At 35.1% G+C, this 19297-nt stretch overlaps 2 protein-coding genes across 3 annotated transcripts in view; one reads left to right on the forward strand and one right to left on the reverse strand.

Moving 5' to 3' along the window:
• The first annotated feature begins 1590 nt into the window (after nt 1-1590).
• On the forward strand, nt 1591-10890 carry LOC128991872 (myotubularin-related protein 9). Of its 2 annotated transcripts, none has more exons than XM_054415119.1 (13): nt 1591-1703; nt 2575-2771; nt 4222-4384; nt 4835-4983; nt 5121-5246; nt 5796-5945; nt 6393-6504; nt 7379-7500; nt 8132-8238; nt 8697-8920; nt 9807-9976; nt 10236-10433; nt 10746-10890. In XM_054415119.1, exons 2-12 carry the CDS (start codon nt 2625-2627, stop codon nt 10431-10433), a joined length of 1668 nt encoding a protein of 555 aa, XP_054271094.1. In that variant the 5' UTR covers nt 1591-1703; nt 2575-2624; the 3' UTR covers nt 10746-10890. The 2 variants fall into 2 exon arrangements, with proteins under 2 accessions (XP_054271094.1, XP_054271093.1); XM_054415118.1 differs by having other exon boundaries at nt 1607-1703; nt 2582-2771.
• Nucleotides 10891-13453: 2563 nt separating this feature from the next.
• Nucleotides 13454-19297, reverse strand: part of LOC128991647 (glypican-4) — a 106097-nt gene continuing 100253 nt past the window's right edge. Inside the window, exons 6-9 of the mRNA XM_054414720.1 lie at nt 18927-19057; nt 18335-18621; nt 17077-17252; nt 13454-16482 (exon numbers count right to left, since the gene is read on the reverse strand). Of these exons, the coding sequence (XP_054270695.1) occupies nt 16160-16482; nt 17077-17252; nt 18335-18621; nt 18927-19057 (917 nt within the window). The 3' untranslated portion in view covers nt 13454-16159. The remainder of the gene's footprint in view (nt 16483-17076; nt 17253-18334; nt 18622-18926; nt 19058-19297) is intronic.

Here is a 19297-nt window from a genome sequence, read left to right on the forward strand (position 1 = left end):
AACTTGCTGATAATGAAAAAAGCTTAGTCAAAAAGTTAGTTCCACCAGCGAATTCGAACCCGAGACTCTCAGGTTGTCAACCCGGCACGTTACCCACTAGACCACCGAGGCCGATAGCTGAAAATCGTATTGTTACGCAATTGGTGTTCCCTCTGCTAATGAGAAGCCCACAGCTGTCATCGTAACCTCATCTATACCTCCCCTGAGTAAATACCATTTTTTTCTAAGTGAGTCATAGAGTACTAAACTGACTAGTAACCATCGTAGTTTGTTATATATCAAAATTGGTTTGGTAAAAAATATTTAAAATTGTAAATTATTCCCGGGAACTCGAATTGAAGTTTAAGTAAAATTTTTCAAACCCAACTTAGATACTCGTTTGATGTGCTGTGGTTTGCGGTAATGCGTGGGTAGTGCCTGTTGCGGGGATGCGGAATACTATCCCCCGGAAAACTACCCCCCCAGGTGAAACGTGACGTCACAAAATCTGCTAACTAACCAATATGGAAGCCGTGTCCGCGACTGGAATACTACCCTCCCTAGACAAATCATGCTATGTAATTTTAATTTTAATTCGAGTAATTCCGTTGGATCGAAAAGGCATGTGGTGAATATAAAACCGATTTTAGAAATGTTACAGCAAGTTTGGTTGGTTAGGTTAGGTTAGATTAGAACTGTTTGACAACTAAATTTGAGTGTCCGTGACTGGAAAACTGCCCCCCGGTCTCTGACGTCAATATGACGTAGGGACCTGCTTGGGGGGGTAGTTTTCCGGGGGACAGTCTTCCGGCAACCCCCTGTTGCTTCTGAACCCAGAGGCGTAGCTTAATTTCACTAACTTTAGTCCCCAGTTTCGTTTATCGAAATTTTTGGTTAAGGAAATTATCGTCATCATCGATTCAATTACTCTTCCGTAATTGAATCGAATCTTCCTCAGTAGTATAATCATTGAATATTTGTTTGCTGTCATAGGACTCATAGGTAAAACCACGAATACTGTACTAGAAAAATTGTGTTCGTGGGTAAAACCATAGACTAAGCAACACAAGGGGGGTATGATTTATGACTAAGGGAGTATGATTTATCTATGGTAAAACCTTTGATTATTAATAGGTAAAACCATGGTAAAACCTACTTCCTTGGTAGATTTCTCATTCTTGGATTCATGGATCAGCTGAAGGCAGTTTTATTGTTAGTTCTGTCCGGTGCACTGTAAAGGTCGTGTTTTGTTTACAATTATACGTTTCTTGTTATTTCAGTCATTTAAAACCTCGTTTAACAAAATAAAACGACCCAATCATAAACAATAACTCGTCCCCTATGTAACCAAACAGTAAAGCACAAATCATTACATTAACCCTATAATAGAAATAATTTTCACCAACACTATTGTGTGCTATTACTTACACCTTTGCTTACACCTAAGTCAACATTTGTTTTAATATTCAATGCATTGACGGTGCCGGTGGCCGTGAGTGCTTTAGCAATTGGTTTCGTGGAATGGAGAGTGTCGAAACAAAACTCGAATTATTGATGCGATTTGATTTACTGACACCCAAAGTTTGTGAACCCTTGGCTAACACTGTCAAACAACAACTGTGTTTGAGCTTCTGCTAATCCTCCCGTAGCAGACGATGGAAATTATGAGAATTTTTGTTTTGTGTGTGTTTAGGTTATTTCTTCACAATTAATGTTATTGTTAGGTAAGCATTTGATCAAATTATTAAAATAAGTCAATTTAATGTAACAATTATCATAGATATGGAAAGCTTAAGCTTAGATACAATCTGAAATATTATACAATATTTTTTTAGCTTGGTAAGCAACCCCTAAAATTGGCCCAAACCAAACCCATAACTTTTAAAGCATAATTGATAGCATTCTCAGCAACATAAAAAACATGAAAGGCCCTTTATTTCTGTTCAAAAATTCGTATTCTCATTTCATGACTCAGTTTTCAAAACTTGACTTTATAAACCATTGCCAAACTTTCAATATGGTACAAACAATTACAGTACTAGGCCTACCTTCTAATTAATATTATCCTATATGTAAGTTTTCTCTACGGTAGGCCTATCCGTCTATATTACGGATTACAGCGTAGACCAGACTCTAGGTGCAAGTTAATAGTTAAATTCAAAAAAATATTTGTGGTTTATATTTTTAAATTATGATCTAAAACAAATCTATTAAACTGAATAGGCTAGTGACAGACACTAAAACCACTTAGTTTTAGCAATTATTGATTTCAAAAACAGCCAGAAGGTTAAAATTAGTTGGTCTGAGAAAGAATCTTACAAGTGGAATCTGTATATCCTGCTAATATTAGAAGAGCATTTATGGAATCTGCCAGTTTTTACCAGCCATTTATTATTGAACACAAAAACCTGCAAGACAAACTACTAGGTTAGACCTACTGTTATTAAATTTCAAATTTAGATCACACTTTCCATCTATTTATTTGTTGATAATAAAATATACAGAATGATATATTTATTTGTTTACTCCAACGGAAAATCTATTTTATTGTTTTATCTGACAGATGTTTAGAATATGAATATGAATCCAAGACAGTTTTCAGATCTTTGATTCACTTTTGAGGCCTAAGAGTTTGGCGGTTAGCTATGGAGTTTGTCGAAGATATTCCAACTCCTAACCTAGACAATGTTACGATGCACGGACCATTTGGCAAGAAGCAGGAGGGAACACTTTGTATAACAGGGCACCACATTTTGTTTTCTTCTCGCACAGAACATCATGAAGAACTCTGGGTAAGATCCTTTGAGTAAAGTTTCAATTCTGAGTTTGTATTTTTTTCTTTGCACTATACACAGTGACGTAGCCAGGGGGTTCCCTGGAGGTTTGGACTCCCCCTTCCGGTTCTAAATATTATATTTTTTGTGTTTAATTAAACATGAAATTATATAAACATACTGTTGGTCTTACTTAAACGTATTTTTAAATAGGCCTCAACATACTAAGACAATGGATTGACATTGGGTTTGATTATTTTCAATGCCAGGAGAGCTAAAAAATACCGTTTTAAGGCCTATATTTTCATAAATTTACCCAGAACACCCCCATTTTGAAATTCTGGCTACGTCACTGCTATATTTATTTTGTTGTGGTTAGATTGCAAAGATTTGCATCATGGCTTGTATGTGGATACCTACTTCCATATGATAAAAATTTGTCAGGAAAATAGTTGATGCAGTAGGCCTATTCTGTAATTGTATATTTCACTTCTAGTCACTAAAGTAGGCGATTTCAGAGCAAGATAGTGTTTTACATGCGAGTCGAAACATGGGAAACACTATTGAGCCCCGAAACAGGACTTTCATGACGAGTATTGAACGATACTTTTTATCAGGATGAAAAACTAGGCTTGATCAAACTTAAAAAAATATCTGATATTTCGTAATCTATTCATTTTTCTAATCCAAACACAATACGGCTTTTCAATTAATTTTAGTGTAAAATTCAGCTGATTGTAACTTTGTTGATGTCAGGCAAAGTACCTATTGTTTCTGTAGCACAAGTAATGTTTATGTCAGCAAAAGTCAGTTTGCTACAGTATTTGTTTTCGGTGTATGGAAATTGAAGATTTTTGAGGATCTCAGCTGTATGGGAATGGGCTATTTTCGAATACAGAGTGATGAAAAACTTTTCTTTTTATTGTCTAATGCTAGGGCTTAGGATCTCCGTCACTGTCAGCTTAGTTCTTAACCGATTGAAAATATATTGAAAATATATTTATGTTACTTAATTCATTTCATATTTTTATAGACTTGTACGGTTGTAATTTTGTGCTAAGTTAATAGCAGAAATTTAAGTGTGAAGTGAATGGTAGGTAAATACGTCAAAATAAACTTTTTCTAAAGCATTTTACTCATGAGAATTAGTTTTTTATGGAAATTAAAACCAGAGAGTCATAGATTGGAATTTAAGGAGTAAGAAACCTTCCTCCGATAAAACAAATTTTAAAAGTTAACTGAGTAACTCGAGAGGACTTAAACGTCTGCAAGCACTTCTCATGGCGCTGTTCAATGGCACAACATTGCTACTGAAGCTCAAGCCGAGATTTCCGAGTCGATGTCCGGTTTAGTCTAATAGTGAATAACACTATATCCCTGACCAAGAGCAGAAAGTGACTAAAAGATTTGAATTTTTCTTTCATAATTTATTTTGTTTATCTAATACTTCCCAATACTGTATTTCTAGATGTTAACCACAAACGTAGACACAGTAGAACGCAAACTCAACGGCCTCACAGGGGGAAGTGTCATCTTGAAATGTAAAGATTTTAGGATCATCCAGCTTGACATCTCACCTTTGGAAGCATTCAACAATGTTGCAACTTCAATTGAGACTCTGTCTTCTTTTGGTAACACATAAGTTAAAAGTTATTGCTTATTTCTTAGGTAGTCTTATACCAGATTGCTCTCTAAGTTGAAGAATATTGATGAATATTTTTGAAGCAACTATTTAAAGAAGTAAACAAAATCAATAATTAATAGTTAATAATAAAGATCAAGCTGTCATGTGTATTGTTAGTGCATTATGTTGTTGAACATTTTTATGTTTAGTTCTTAGCCTAGTTTATATTGTCACTTCTAAACAGTTCAATAAAGCATTATTTTAATACTATCTTACATTTATATGATGCTGACTCAACAGGGCGTGTATTTAAAAAGTCGAGTAAAGGAGTCTTAAATGGATGAGACGGCAGCTTTGTTTCTAAGTGTTGTGTTAGGAGAGAAGTGGCTAAGTTTTGATTAGGCTAGTAGCTTTGTGTTTCTGTGCCACCATCATAGATTTTTCTATGTTTTTTCAGAGGACCAGACAAAGTTTTATCCATTTTTCTTTCGGCCTAACTACACAGTACTGGAGGACGGATGGACAGTGTTCCGTCCTGAGTTGGAGTTTAACAAACTGCTCCAAGGGGACGAGTGGCGACTTACCTATGTCAATTCTGACTTCCAGGTAGCCTAGGAATTTTATTTTTTTTCAGTAATAAGTTAGTATTCTTTTGAAAATATTTTAACTTTATAATTTTTAGTTGAGATACACATCATCTGTTTTTCTCAAGATGATTAATATCTAATATTTATGTTTGAAAGGTGTGCCCCACATATCCCCGAGCAGTGATAGTACCCAAGAGTGTGGACGACGATATGATAGTTGCTGCAGCCAAGTTCCGAGAAGGAGGACGTTTTCCTGTTCTCAGCTACAGACATGAAAAAGGGGTAGGTCAATGAGTTAGCTTTATGTTTGTACCATTGTTGTATTTGGTGTAGCACAGAAATAATTTATAACCTATTTGATTTGAATATGCTGTGACTTAAATTATTATTTTTTAATCTACTATGACTTACAGTTTAAAATGGGTTCTGAACCCGTTGTTTTTTTATTTGGAAGGTTTTACGTTGTGATAACTGTAGGCAGACAGGTTTTTGCACAAATACTATGGGACCTGATCACGGTTTGTAGTAAAAAATAACAATTGCTGGTAAAAGTCAGGCGAATACAAGCAAATAAATGCACATGGGAGCAAGCTGGTCTAGTGGTAGAGTGTGAGGCTTCAGTCCCAGAGGTCCTTGGATCAAATATTGCCAATCACTTATATATTTTATCTATGTGATAGCGCCGTGACGCCCTAGGCCTAGCCTGAAATAATGTGTAAACAGTTGCGAACTAGAGCCTAGTGTCCTAGGTATGTAGAAACACCATGCACCATGTAGTGTTGGTTCTGTAATGTTTGTGCTGATTCACCGTTTGTTGTTGCTGATTCACAGAGTGTGCTGATGCGCAGCTCTCAACCGTTGACAGGGCCGAGCTCCAAGAGATGTCGAGAGGACGAACAGTTGTTGAAGGCTGTCATCGGAGCCAGCAACCGAGGCTACATCATCGACACTCGGTCCTCAGCTGTAGCTCAGGCAGCCAAGGTGAGGTAATGCACCCTAAGGATGTAATATATATATAGAGCACAAAGTCTTGATATACGTTATATTTTGGGATTTTCTTTAGGACAGCAGGCCTACCTTAATGGCAAAAAGTCCACTCTAGTACAAGGAACACAAACTTTACTCTAACTTTATACACAAACAATACAATATTTCACTGTCGCTGACAGTATTAATTTTCAACCAAGGTTTGATTTGGGAAGAGAAATCTTCAGTTCCAGTGAAATATTGGTCATTAAAACCATTTAAAGTCAGAAAAGCTTGTAGAAAATAAGCCTCTAGATACCGGTAGATAAAAAGTGTGCATTGGATTATTCATCACTGAGTGACCTAATTAACCTTTTGTGGATTAAAAAATCATAGAAAAATGGTTTAACGAATTTTTAAAGAAAGCATTTAGCGGAAATTAACAAATGAAAATGTTTGCAGTCTCGAGGGGGAGGTTTCGAAGTGGAGATTCACTACCCGATGTGGCGGAGAGTGCACAAACCCATCGAGAGATTCACTGCAATGCTAGACTCTCTGTCTCGGCTCGTCGAAGGTAGGTTTCATCAATTGTGGAATCTCCATGATTTACCACCAATTAGAGACCTAAAACAAATAAAAAAATTGATTTTATAATAATTTAAAAGCTGCTTTTGTGTGGTTATCAAACATAGAGCTTTTGGTGTTAGATAGTGAAAAAACTATACATGTATTTGAAACTACCCACTCACAAAAATTTTTTTGGTCTTCTGTAGACAAAATATCATACAGCTTTGTTCTTCCTTAAACATCCAATAATACCCAATAAAGCCAGCATTTGGAAAATACAAAAAAAACACAAATATTGCTTTGTTGTTAATCTTCTATCACTTATACTTTTGATACTTACAGACTCCGACACAGATTTTACAACAAACTTGTTGATTTAAAGACTCGTAAAACTACACAATTACAAATTAAATTTTGTAAAGGGTGATCTGAAGTACAGAGATTGTTCCTAGACTTAAGAGGACTGGATTTTTCTCTATTTCTTAACAGTTAGAACTACACAGTTCAAGTTGGAACCATCAGATTGTGGTACCAACCATTTGTAATTTGCAGGATTTGAACCTGAGGATATATGTCCCACACTACATTTCCGAGATCAACCATCCTCCCTCACAGTAAAATTTACTTTTAGCGTACATCACTCCATCAACACAGAAACAACATTTAAAATGTTTAACAAATAGATTATGAATGTCTAAACTTTTTAATTTGAAGCTAGAAATTCACGAATTAGTTATTGTTTCTTCCAGTGAGTAGGGTAATGCATGTTAGACTGTATATTACAATTGTCTAAAGAAATGTCATTTAGAAGTGTGAGTTACGTTTTTATTGAAAGATCTTCATAGACAAGTGTAGCCTACTGAGATGGGTTTGTCTGACAGCCTGTAACGACACCAGCCTCTCCATGGACCGTTGGCTGTCTCGGCTAGAGTCCAGCAACTGGCTGAGTCATGTCAAGGACACGCTCAACTGCTCCTGTCTGGTGGCCCAGTGTTTAGACAAGGTGAGTTGATGCTGAATGAACAAACAAAACCTGATTACTCAAGGATTTAATTTAAATCACCACCTAACTCTAACTCATCTTTTACTTACTATTCCTGAAAAGTCTAGCAATAAACATTTGTTGATGTATGTTGTGCAGATCACAATATTCACACCTCACAGTCACACATTACAACTGTGTGCAATGTGTGGGTACATACTGAATTGAGAAATAAGCTGAGTCTTTCTAAAAAAAAATGATCTTGTCAAGAAAGTAGTCTTGATAAGCCTAACTAATGGGGTATATCTGTCACATTTTAAAGCAAATTAAGCACCTGGCGTGTTTAGAACCAAGATTAAGAAATTATCTATTCTAGTACACTGTAATTTAAACCATATGTAGTATACTTTTATGGAAGGTAAAAATCAGTAAAATCAATATGAATAATCTTACATGAGTAGTTTTAAATTTTTTTCCTTTAGTAATTTTTGAATGAGGCACGTTTTTAAATTATCAAGACTCTACTATTAATTTAACATAATTCAGTTCCATCCCAGCATAACTCTTTACAAATTTAATTTTCGTAGATATTTACTGAATAGAGATACCCAATCAATCGCTAGCGACACATGTGTAATGTTATTTGTTGTAGGAGTCTGCATCGGTGCTGGTACACGGATCTGAAGGTTTGGACGCTACTTTACTCGTCACCTCTCTCACACAGATCATATTAAACCCAGACTGCCGGACTGTCAGGGGGTGAGTTGATTTTAAAGCATAAATTTAATTTAATTTTACTGCAATCCAGGCAGTTTAAAAACAGTAACTTCTAATACAATGGAACCTCAATAAGAAGCCCCTCGATAACAATCGGCCCTTTTTAAAATACCCTTGATTTCATACAGCCCTTAGATACGTTTTATTGCTAACCTCGATGATAAATCATCCTTGATAACAACTCTTTATCTGATCAGAGACTCAAAGTGGATACTTCTTATAAATTTATGAATGTTGATTGTCTGTTGACACCATTCTATGTACCTGATGTACTATTGGAAAGTAAAGACTTTAATTTTATTCGTAGATCAAGTAATTTTAGGTTTTCAAACTTGAATTCAGATATAATTTTAAATGAATAATTAACCCTTCAAATCATTATTTCCAAATATTGTAATGTACATAGCCCACTTTTTCTAAGATGTGTATATAATCTGCAGGTTACAAGCCCTGGTGGAGAGAGAGTGGATACAAGCAGGTCATCCGTTCCCCCGCCGCCACTCCCATTCTGTCTACTCCCCCTCCCGCTCCAAACAGCACTCCCCCACCTTCCTGCTGTTCCTCGACTGCATCACCCAGATCATGACTCAGTTCCCGTGCAGCTTCGAGTTCTCCTCATCACTCCTCATACTGCTGTTCGAGCACTCCTATCGCTCTCAGTTCGGTGAGTCTTTGACAAGAATCTACTATCACTTAGGATACTGAAGTAATGATAGTTGCTGCAGCCAAGTTCTGAGAAGGAGGACGTTTTCATGTTCTCATCTACAGATATGAAAAGGTCAATGAGTTAGCTGAAAGTTTGTACCATCTATCATATCATCTATATAGGATGTCTCCTTCCCAGTTTCTACCAGCTGTAGCTAATTTTGATTCGAATGAACCAGCTACTGCAAAAATTCTACTTGATCTCTTTATTTTTTTATGCCTTGGTATTGATGAAAAATAAAAGATGCTTTGACAATCAATTTTTTATTTATGCTTGGCTAAAAAGTTGGCTTATCTGACAGAAATAGGTAATTGACATCAACACCATCTGTCGGTGGTTCAATTAAACTAAGTTCATTTACATTATGAATCTGGCTACAACAGCCAAAGGTACTTATCTATAATATTTTTTATGTGCATCAGTGTCAGTTCTTTTAATGACTACAGCAGTCCAAGTTATAATAATATTTTGATGTCCTTAAGTCAATGTTTTTTCAATGCATAATAGTTTTTTCTCTCTTTATTTCCGGATGTGAGCGTCAACAAGGCCTCGCCTTCTTCTCCTAGCTCTCCTGTTCCTCTTCCTTCACCATCTACTATCTCAATGTCTCTCCTCCACATAAATCTTAACCTCAAATATTTACCATCTCCATATTGTCCACTCGGTCTCCTTCCCTCTATCACTATCAAATCAATGTTCCTAGGAACCCTTTCTTTTCACATGTCCAAACCACCTTAGTCTAGGCCATGTAATTCTTAAATAAAGTTTTTGCAATGTGTATGTTGTGAAAGCAAACGTCCAAATAAAATGTTCATCCAAGCACTTCATCAATGCTTACATCCAGGTACATTCCTTGGTAATTGTGAAGAAGAGAGAGACAGACTGATGTTATCCAAGAAGACAGCCAGTTTGTGGTCTTACCTCAACAGACCAGAGATACTCCAGGACTATCTTAACCCTCTGTATGAGCCTAACAACAGGGTTATTTGGCCTACAGTCGCCCCCGTTAGTCTGGTGAGTTTTTAAGTTTGTAACATGTTTGTTATTATCACCTCCAATAGTGGAAAGTTTAAATCAAACTTTAAATAGAAACTTGTGCTATCAGGGTCCTAGCGTAATTCCCGCTGCTGTGAACTTACACAGAAACTGAATAACAATCCTTCAAAATTAGCTATTTTGTTTGGCAAGATTATTGATAGACGTGGTGACAACTATACAGTTTAACCGTCCAAGTATTAACATTATAGTGTGCTAATTGCTAACGTTTAACCAGAACCTGTGGGAGGAGCTGTATCTGCGCTGGGTCGTAGATCTAAGTGCGCGACGCGAGGCTTGGCGATGTGTGACGCAGCTGCGTGACAGAGACAAGGAGATGCGACAACGTGCAGCGCGACTGCGACGACAACTACAGGAACTGGAGAGGGAGGCAGTTCAAGCCGGACTGCTTGCTTCTACTACTGCGGTGCGATAGGTGAGTGTGGCAGAACTGATTCATGGGTTTCCTTTGGTTTAAATTGTTTTTACTACTACTTTTATCATTAGAACACTTTAACCTCCTAACCAAGGTGAATGGAAGGAGGTTGTTGTAGAACAAACTCTTTTGTTGAATTTAGAGCAATAATGGATAATAAGTAACACATATAATCAAACATCCCATAAAAGTATTTTTAGACAGATTTTAAAGTAGAATCATCTTTACTCACGTTTTCAGTGTTATGTTGTTTTAGTCTATTGTTTGTAATTAATCCCTTATAGTGAGTTATATTAGTTCTTCCTGTTTCAGATGTGCGGATTTCAGGGTAACAAGAAATCAAGGACCAGAAGAGAATTATTGTAATGTCATTGTGATTAAACTGTCGACTGCTTTACTTAAGCTTATCTTCATCTTGTTATATATTTTTCTCAATATATGGTATATTAATGTTCTAGCATGTATTCAGTGTTTGTTGTTCCTCAATCCTGTAAGTAATTTGAATACAAATCTGTAGATTTGAAGGTTTTTTTAATGATTACATAATACCTTTTAGCACAAGACATAAGGCTTATTGACTGGATACCTTCAGAGGTCAGTATTTATTTTCTTAATTAATGTAATGTTTACAACACTATGTTATATGCTATGTTCATGTTAATTTATTGTAGGAACTAATGTTCTGGTAAATTGGGTCAACGGTTATCTACTTAATACCGAGAGTTTTCATTGTGATTTAGTCAAAAAGTTGCTGGTTCAATTCTAAGCAAGGTTGTAGTAATCCCACACAAATGTCATTAGTCATTAGGCTGTCAATTAATGGCACTATCTGACTAAAGGTAGTATAGTCCAACCTCAGTATAAGAATCTGAAGGGACCGAACTGAATATTCGTTATATCAAAAATTTAGTTAAAACGAGGTTTGTTATATAGAGGTTAGGTTTGCAGGAATTTCGCTAAGTCGAGGTTCAGAACCAGCGTCGGTCAATATAGCTCGGGATTTGACCTCATTAAAATACAATTAAAGTAGCATAGGCTACAATACTTTACAGTGCAGTGTTTAAATTGTACAGTAGAACCTAAATTATCCGGCATAATAAAGGGGAGGGATCTTGAATATTGCGCAATCATGACAATGGCATTGACGGTACAGGTTAAAAGCTGTAAGTTTAAAATCACAGCATGTTCTAACCCTCCAAAAACCTAGCCAAACACTGTATTGAGTAGTCTTAAACCATGTAAAGAACAAAACAAAACAGTAGAAAGTTGTGTAAGCTACTGCTCGCGATAGGCCGGTAGGCTACTTATAGTAAGGTACTGATTTATCACAACAGAGGAATGTCAATAATAATCATTAACTATAGCATTGGTGTTGCTAGTTGAAACAAATCTTATATTGAAAACAATAAATTATTAGATAAGTCATTATAAAAGTGTATAATCATAGCCAACTTAAGGATAATAAAAATAACGATGTTGCTATTCTTTCTCTTTGGTTTTGTTTTTATATTCTTTCTTGGGTTTCTCTTTATCCAAAAATTGTACAATTCACCATAGTTATCCCATATCGCCCAATCACAGCTTACTAAACATTACGTCGTCATCAGTGATCAGTCCTCAGTGAATGAAATCAGTTCTCAGTTGCAACATAGCGCGCGCAGCGACAGCAGACAAAGATGTAAAACGGAGCAGACGAATGTTAGCGCAAGCGATGACGTGACCTTTTCATTTAATTTGATAAAGAAACAGATTTTCCCAAACCAATAATTGGGTGGGGGATTTGTGATATGGAGGGAAAGACGTAGACAATTCGTTATGCAGAGGTTAAATTCGCAATGTAGAGGTTCTGACAATGATAAATTCGTTATATTGAGGTGTCTTATTTTAGCCGAAATCACGAAAAATTTGTTAAATCAAGGTCGTTGTTATGGTTTGTTCGTTATGTAGAGGTAAAATATACATTGTGTCTTATGGAGAGTTCTAGGGGATTAAAAAAAATTTGTAATATCAAGGAATTCGTTATATTGAGGTTCGTTATATCAAGGTTAGACTGTATAGTTAGATAGGTAACAAGAGAAAAACATAAAAATGCCATAATTTTAAAGGCCACAATCATGGATTTAAAAAAACAAATAATTCAGCATTAAAACATATTTTCAATTAATGGAACTCGTTTATTTATAAATGTGAATCTAAGGCATCAAGGTATTGGGTAGGTGTAGCATCTGCAGTCTTCATGTTTAACACTATCTACATATTTACTCCCGAATTAGTTCCTACAATAAATTAACATGAACATAGCATATAACATAGTATTTAACATAGTGTTGTAAACATTACATTAATTAAGAAAATACATACTGACCCCTGAAAGTATCCAGTCAATAAGCCTTATGTAGGGTTTTGATTGTGTTTAATAGAACTGCAATCATTGTTGGTGGCACCCATTAGGGGGTGTGACTTGTAGTTTTCTCAAAAGTTCATGGGTACTTTGGGCTTTATAATATCTCAGACTTCAGACCCTAGCAAATACGCATGCAGTCTAAGACATTACCTTCCTGTATCTGATTTTTAATGGACTGATTATAATTGCCCTGTTTATTAACAGTACTATCAGTCGTATTCATAGGCTTGATAACCTTCTCATAGACTACATGGATTTCTTCCACCATAGCCTGGCATTCATAAAGAAATATTTTAGGGCATCTGCAGGACAACTGAAACTAGAACTGGTGGGATGATAACAGAAAAGTAAAATCCCTAATCACTAATCAGATGGGTAACTCAAAGAAAACATGAGAGAGTAACACACAACATAATAAAGGATCTGTAAAAACACACTTAAAAAGAGACAAAAAACAGAACACTCTAGTTTAAAATAAATTAACAGAGTTAAAAATGTAATTGGGCTAAACTGTGTAAAGTGGTTCAATGCAGGACACTAAAAAATGTTTCTACATGGTGAAATTGAGTATAAAGAATCAGTGAGAGATTATTGGTTGCGGAAATAATAAACATAATTTACGTTATTTAAAAAAATTGGTGTATTTTCACATATATTTTTTAACATTTTAAATTATACAGCCTTGTAAAAATGTTAATTGTTAGCTAGACTAAAATAATTTACAACAAGCAATACATATATAAAAATACAAAATATAAGCCGACAATAAAATATATATTACAAATCATACACACTATAGAATGACTAAGAATCTCTCAAAATGAGAAAAATAAATAAAATAATTATAAATACAAATCTATTCTACAATTAATAAAAAAACCTTCAACATTTTGACTCCACTGAAATTTGTTATAAATATCAATTATTTTAAAGTGAGTATTGATTTTATAAAAAGTGAAAACAGCAATACTTAATAAATTATCAACAATAACCCTGAGTACATATTTTATACTGAAGTGCTATAGACTATTACAAAACACCATTCATAAAATGCTATTTCTTTGAAAACTAACAAATCTTGTGAAAAGTATTGTCTGCTTTTAAATTATGATTTTTTTATGAACAACTAAAACTACGAAATTATGGTACTGTTAAGCCTTTAAAACTTTCTTGGTTCACCCGATTGCTCTAAAAGGACCCGCTTTACAATATTGTAGCAATTTCTTAACTTACTCAGGGTAATAAACATGTTCATATTTCACAACAAAGGATCTTTCACAAAAATAATTAGGGTATTTCATGGCAATGTAGTTTGAAAAAACTAGTATGTAAAATCACTTCTCTATTTTAAAACATATTTTTCCAACATTTGGCTTCTAATTGAATGTAACTTTAGAAAACGTTTTCAAAAGTATCAAAAATCTAAACAGCCTTTTATAAATGAGTCATAGCCACATTTGAGGCACTTGCGATTAGCATTTGAGACAATGAGTAAAAATTAATCCTACAAGAAAGATAACATAAAATAAACACCTAAAATTTACAATATTGGGAAAATGTGTATAAATTGGAAGTGTGACACATACAAGTCAGTATCAGATTAAATAAATAGATTAAATTAACATATACACATCAAAGAGTTTCAAGACATAACACACAGTTTCAGTTGAAAACATTGGTATGTAATTACAAATTTGTTAAATTGACGCAAAGTCCTAAAAATGTCCACAGGCTACGAGTGTATCTATACAATATTTACAAGACCTAGTAGTTGATGGATTTGACTACGAAGGCATTTTATCTTTCCTTAACAATCACTATCTATACTTCATTTTTGTACTTTCATAAACTGCAAAAATTTATTAGAAATTGTAAAATCAATTGAAAGAGATATTGACGAGTAATTTAATAAATTTTACCAGTGTTTACTGTTTTTAAGAAAACTAGCTTATTTAAAAAAATAAAAAATATTTTTTGCTGATATTTTAAACATCTTTTATATTTGTTCTATTTAATTTTTTATTTGTTTATACTGAGCATGTAATTTTTTTTTAGTTTGGAATAACTTAAAACCAGTACCACCATGAATAATTAACTATTGTTCAGATTTTTCTCTTCAAATTTTAGGATCAACAAAAGTAGTTTGCCAAGTTACTGCAGTATGAGAGTACACAAATGAACAAACCTCCTTAACATCTATTGGTAAATTTGATTATTCTAAATAGCTACCATGAAATCTCGATTTAACCTTTTAAGGAAAACAATTTAAATCACAATAACAACAATTCGCACCACTTTTTACGTATCTCATCCAGTTTTTGACTCTTGGAGAGTCAGTCGAGCATTTCACTTTATGTACATTCTGTCACAATATTCTAACTTCACTGCAACAGTTAGTCATTAGTTTAGTTTTAAGTAACAGCCTCTTAGTTGATAATTTGTTAAAGTTCCTAGCTACGGGTTCAGTATACAAAATTCTTAACTCTACACTTAACGTGATAGGCTACTTAATTATTAGTAGAGAAGTTTTTTAATGATTGTTTGTCGGTTGAAATAACCGAGTTGTCTTTGATCACAGAGGGAGCGTTTCAAGATTCCTTTGTAAAAGATCTTGGAAACATGCAGGATAAAAATTAACTAAGACAATGAACACAGAAATCTAATAAATTAAGTAAATAAATGCCAGCTTACTTTTTAGGAAGGATTCTTGGAAGTAGACTTTCCATGGGTAAGTTTATCACAGAAAAAGTTCTTTATATTTGTATAAGTGGGCAGAAATGAATATTACTTCTACGGTAAGTACACAGAGATTTGTCAAATTATAAAATTCAGTAACCTAAGGGAAATTCAATTAACCTTTACTAGAAGAATATATTTCATAACCCATTATTTTACGTTGTCACAGAAATTTATTTCAATTCAGAGAAAGCTTTTCTGCAAAAAAGCTGTGCTTGCTTTTCTGTAAAAGGCATCATTTTATGAGATTTAGAAACAAATCTTGCAACATCGCTTATTAATTCATGCAGTCCATGCATGGTAAACAAGCGTTATTTCGTAATCAAACTGAATGCAAATAAAATTCACATTAGTGTGAAAGACACAAATATCCTGGACAATCCCCTATCCACTTCTCATTTGAAGGAACCGCACTTATACCTGATTGAGTTATTAATGATCCAAACTCTTTGTTGGTCAAATATTGACTCACTAATCACATGTATCGTTACGAGATACTTATTGAATCGGTTGTTTCGACTTGGCAGTTACTGGAGCCATGTATCATTACGAGATACTTATAAAGGTCTATCAGTTGTTTCATCAATTACTGCAGCCATTCCGACACGGCGCCACCAAACCACATGACAACCACCGGGACTAAATACGACACCAGGGCTCTGCTGAGAGACATCCGTTGCGTCTGATGTGCAGACGTTCCGGTAGACGACACGTTATACCGTATCCGGTCCTCCATGGGATGTAACTGGTTGTCTTGGTCATTTCCAGGGTCCGGTCTGACCGGGTCTGGTACGTTGTCGGGACGGTTAACTGTTCGCTCTGTAGGGAAGCCCATCCCTGAGCCAGAGTCATCTTCCGAGTCTTCATCCACGGGACCTTCGCCTGAACCACTACCAGAACTGAACTCCTCTGCAACAATAGTTGTTTATAGTTAGTAAGGTAACAAAATATAGAGTACTCAATTTCTATAAGTTAATATACAACTTATGGATCTTGCGTTATTGGACAGTTGATTGCTAAAGTTTTTTAATATTAATCAATCTTAGCGATATTTAAAATTTGACTGTAATAGATTGAAATTCTATAATCTGACAAAAATTTGAATACAGAACTCATTATATTGCTTCTAATTCACCAGTTAGTTAGGTTGTTTTTTCTAACTATTTTCTCCCTGGAATTACACTCCCACCAAATAACCCAGAATTCCATTCATTCCCCTAGAATCCACCTCAGTGATCAGAAATTGTGGAACTGTGGTTACATTCCTATTAGAATTGTGTTGATAGTTTCTAACATGTTATGATATTATTGTCTACAATTCCTTAAAGAAACACAACAATTTTCCCAGATCATAAAAGATATTTTTTCCTAATAGAGGACTCCTTCAGAAAGTAGATTGGTGATAAAAGTCAGTTTAAGTTCAAACTGTTTAAACCTCCTGAACTTATTTAACCCCATTTCCAAAGAACTTACAATTTATACTTATTTTTTAAAAGCACTTACCTATATCAATCCATTCAACATCCATCCCATTGTAAGCATTCTTGAGTTTGCTCGTGATGGTTTTGAGTGCAAATATCTGTTCGTTGAGCAATGAGTTTGGCCTACTCACATCCACAGCTACCTCAGGATTGTTCTGTTGGTTGCTCAGACCATCTCCCATCACGACGTGCGGATAACTGTGGTATCAGAGTAAAGTGGTCACTTCACAGTAAACATAATATTTATTTCTATAGTGTGCAAATAGTTGATTTTGATGCAGTATTTCCTTAGTACAGATTGCGTAAATTAGGATGGCTTGTGGGAGGGATGAGGGAAAAGCTCCCAACAACGCTATGAGGACTACTTGATTCTTGTTGTATTACCAATGGCTTGGAATTGTATGTGTTTTGTAAATTTGTATTTTTTGAAATAAAAATAAAAAAATTGATTGTTGAGATTACTCTTCAAAATAACAAAAAGTTTATTATTGTTACTTTTTTAATAGTTTTAAATCCGTTTATTACTGTTACTTTTTTCATTGTTTATTAATAATTGTTCAAATCTGACTACTTTAAATTCTATGATTGGTTTGGTATATTATTGAACTCTTACAGAAAAACAAGGGAAAATAAAGACTGATTGAATAAAAAAGCACTGTGAAATAACAAAATTAGAATAATTGCTGCAGACAAGCCATATATTGGCTTTTGTGGCTTAAATTGTATGTGTTTTGTAAATTTGTATTTTTTCATTTTTGGAAATAAAAATTATAAAAAAATAAAAAAATTAATTGTTGAGATTACTCTTCAAAATAACAAAAAGTACAGTGTTGGGAAAAAGGTTTTGTGTTCATGCTCATCCCACTCGTCACTCTAATTGACACTATTCTCGCTAAACTATAAGGTTTGTCGGTACAACCAACAGATTGTTAAAAACATTCAACAAAGGTGCAAGTTGAAGTTTTAACTTGTTCAGCTGAACTGAGAGGTAAGAAGGTAAAAGAGACACAAACATCTTGAGAAAAGAGAGATAAAATCCTGAACAAAGAGAAACCATCCTGTTTTTTTACGACAATGAGCATGAAGGGATAAGAGACAATATTCCAATATTTCTATAGTCTTATATTATTTCAAAATCAACTGGAATCACTAATATACTTTAATTCTACACTAGTATACAATTTATATTTTGACAATTTACCTGCCTGCGTGCAGAAGCACTCCTTAGGCTTTATGTGATGTATTTTAATAAATAGATTAAAAATATAAATCATCCCTACCTGCCAGTAGCCTGTCCGTTCCAGCAGGAGTCGTTGACCTTGCCGCCGGCCACGTAGGGGTCGTTGTTGCACGCTTGATACGGCAGTCTGGCCCAGAACTGCTTGGTGTCCTTCACCTTTGATCTGATGTCCCTCACTAGCCTCTCTAGGTCCAACCCCGCTCGCTCTCTGTGTCTCCCTCGCCCGTCCTCCCCACTGGCTCCTGCCCTTCGGAACCTGGGATGGAACGAGAGACTACGACGCTGCCTCTCACCTAGCAGTGGTCGTCCTCCGCAACCGTTGAATACCTGTGTAGCACATTACTGTTAGAACTTGCTGAACGTTTAGACTGATGAGTCATTGACTTTTATATTTGGACCAGCCATAGCCTTTTTTTTAAAAAAAAGAACATAGTTAAATTAGCCACTTACAGATTGCTTTACAGTCGTGCAAGAACAGTTTCAATCTCTAGACAACAAAATAAAATTTATCATATTACTCACAAACAATAAAATTTCCTCAAAAACATAACGTAACATGTAGATAACTAAGCAGAAAATTACCGACTGATTCAAAACACATCCAAAAACAAGTTAAATGTGTACACACTCACCCTCTGAGAGACGGTGTACGAGTTCTCCTGAAAGTTCATGACTGCGTCAGATATCTTGGTGTCAATAGGTCCGACCACCATCTGTATGTTGAATGGACCTATCAGCCTCTCCGTCACCTTGTCCATGGCATCTGCAACAAACGTCAGGCTTAGCTTTCACTTGAGTAGGCCTATGCTTATTCTGTGATCAAAGTCTAGACCTTTCTCTAACACCAGTATTCCCATGTTATGGACTAGTCAGTGACTAGGGCAAAGTCTAACACCCCCCTCGCCATCACAACGCTCACATAGAAGATTCTGTGCCACAGGAATTTCCGCACAGTGCTTGCCATGCCACTAGAGCTCTTTCTTGCTTGTCACAAGTATATTTC

The sequence above is a fragment of the Macrosteles quadrilineatus genome, unplaced genomic scaffold (genome assembly GCF_028750875.1).
Source record: "Macrosteles quadrilineatus isolate MER2022 unplaced genomic scaffold, UCM_ALF_1.0 Scaffold_4__1_contigs__length_99947679, whole genome shotgun sequence".
In the NCBI taxonomy this organism is placed as follows: domain Eukaryota; kingdom Metazoa; phylum Arthropoda; class Insecta; order Hemiptera; family Cicadellidae; genus Macrosteles; species Macrosteles quadrilineatus.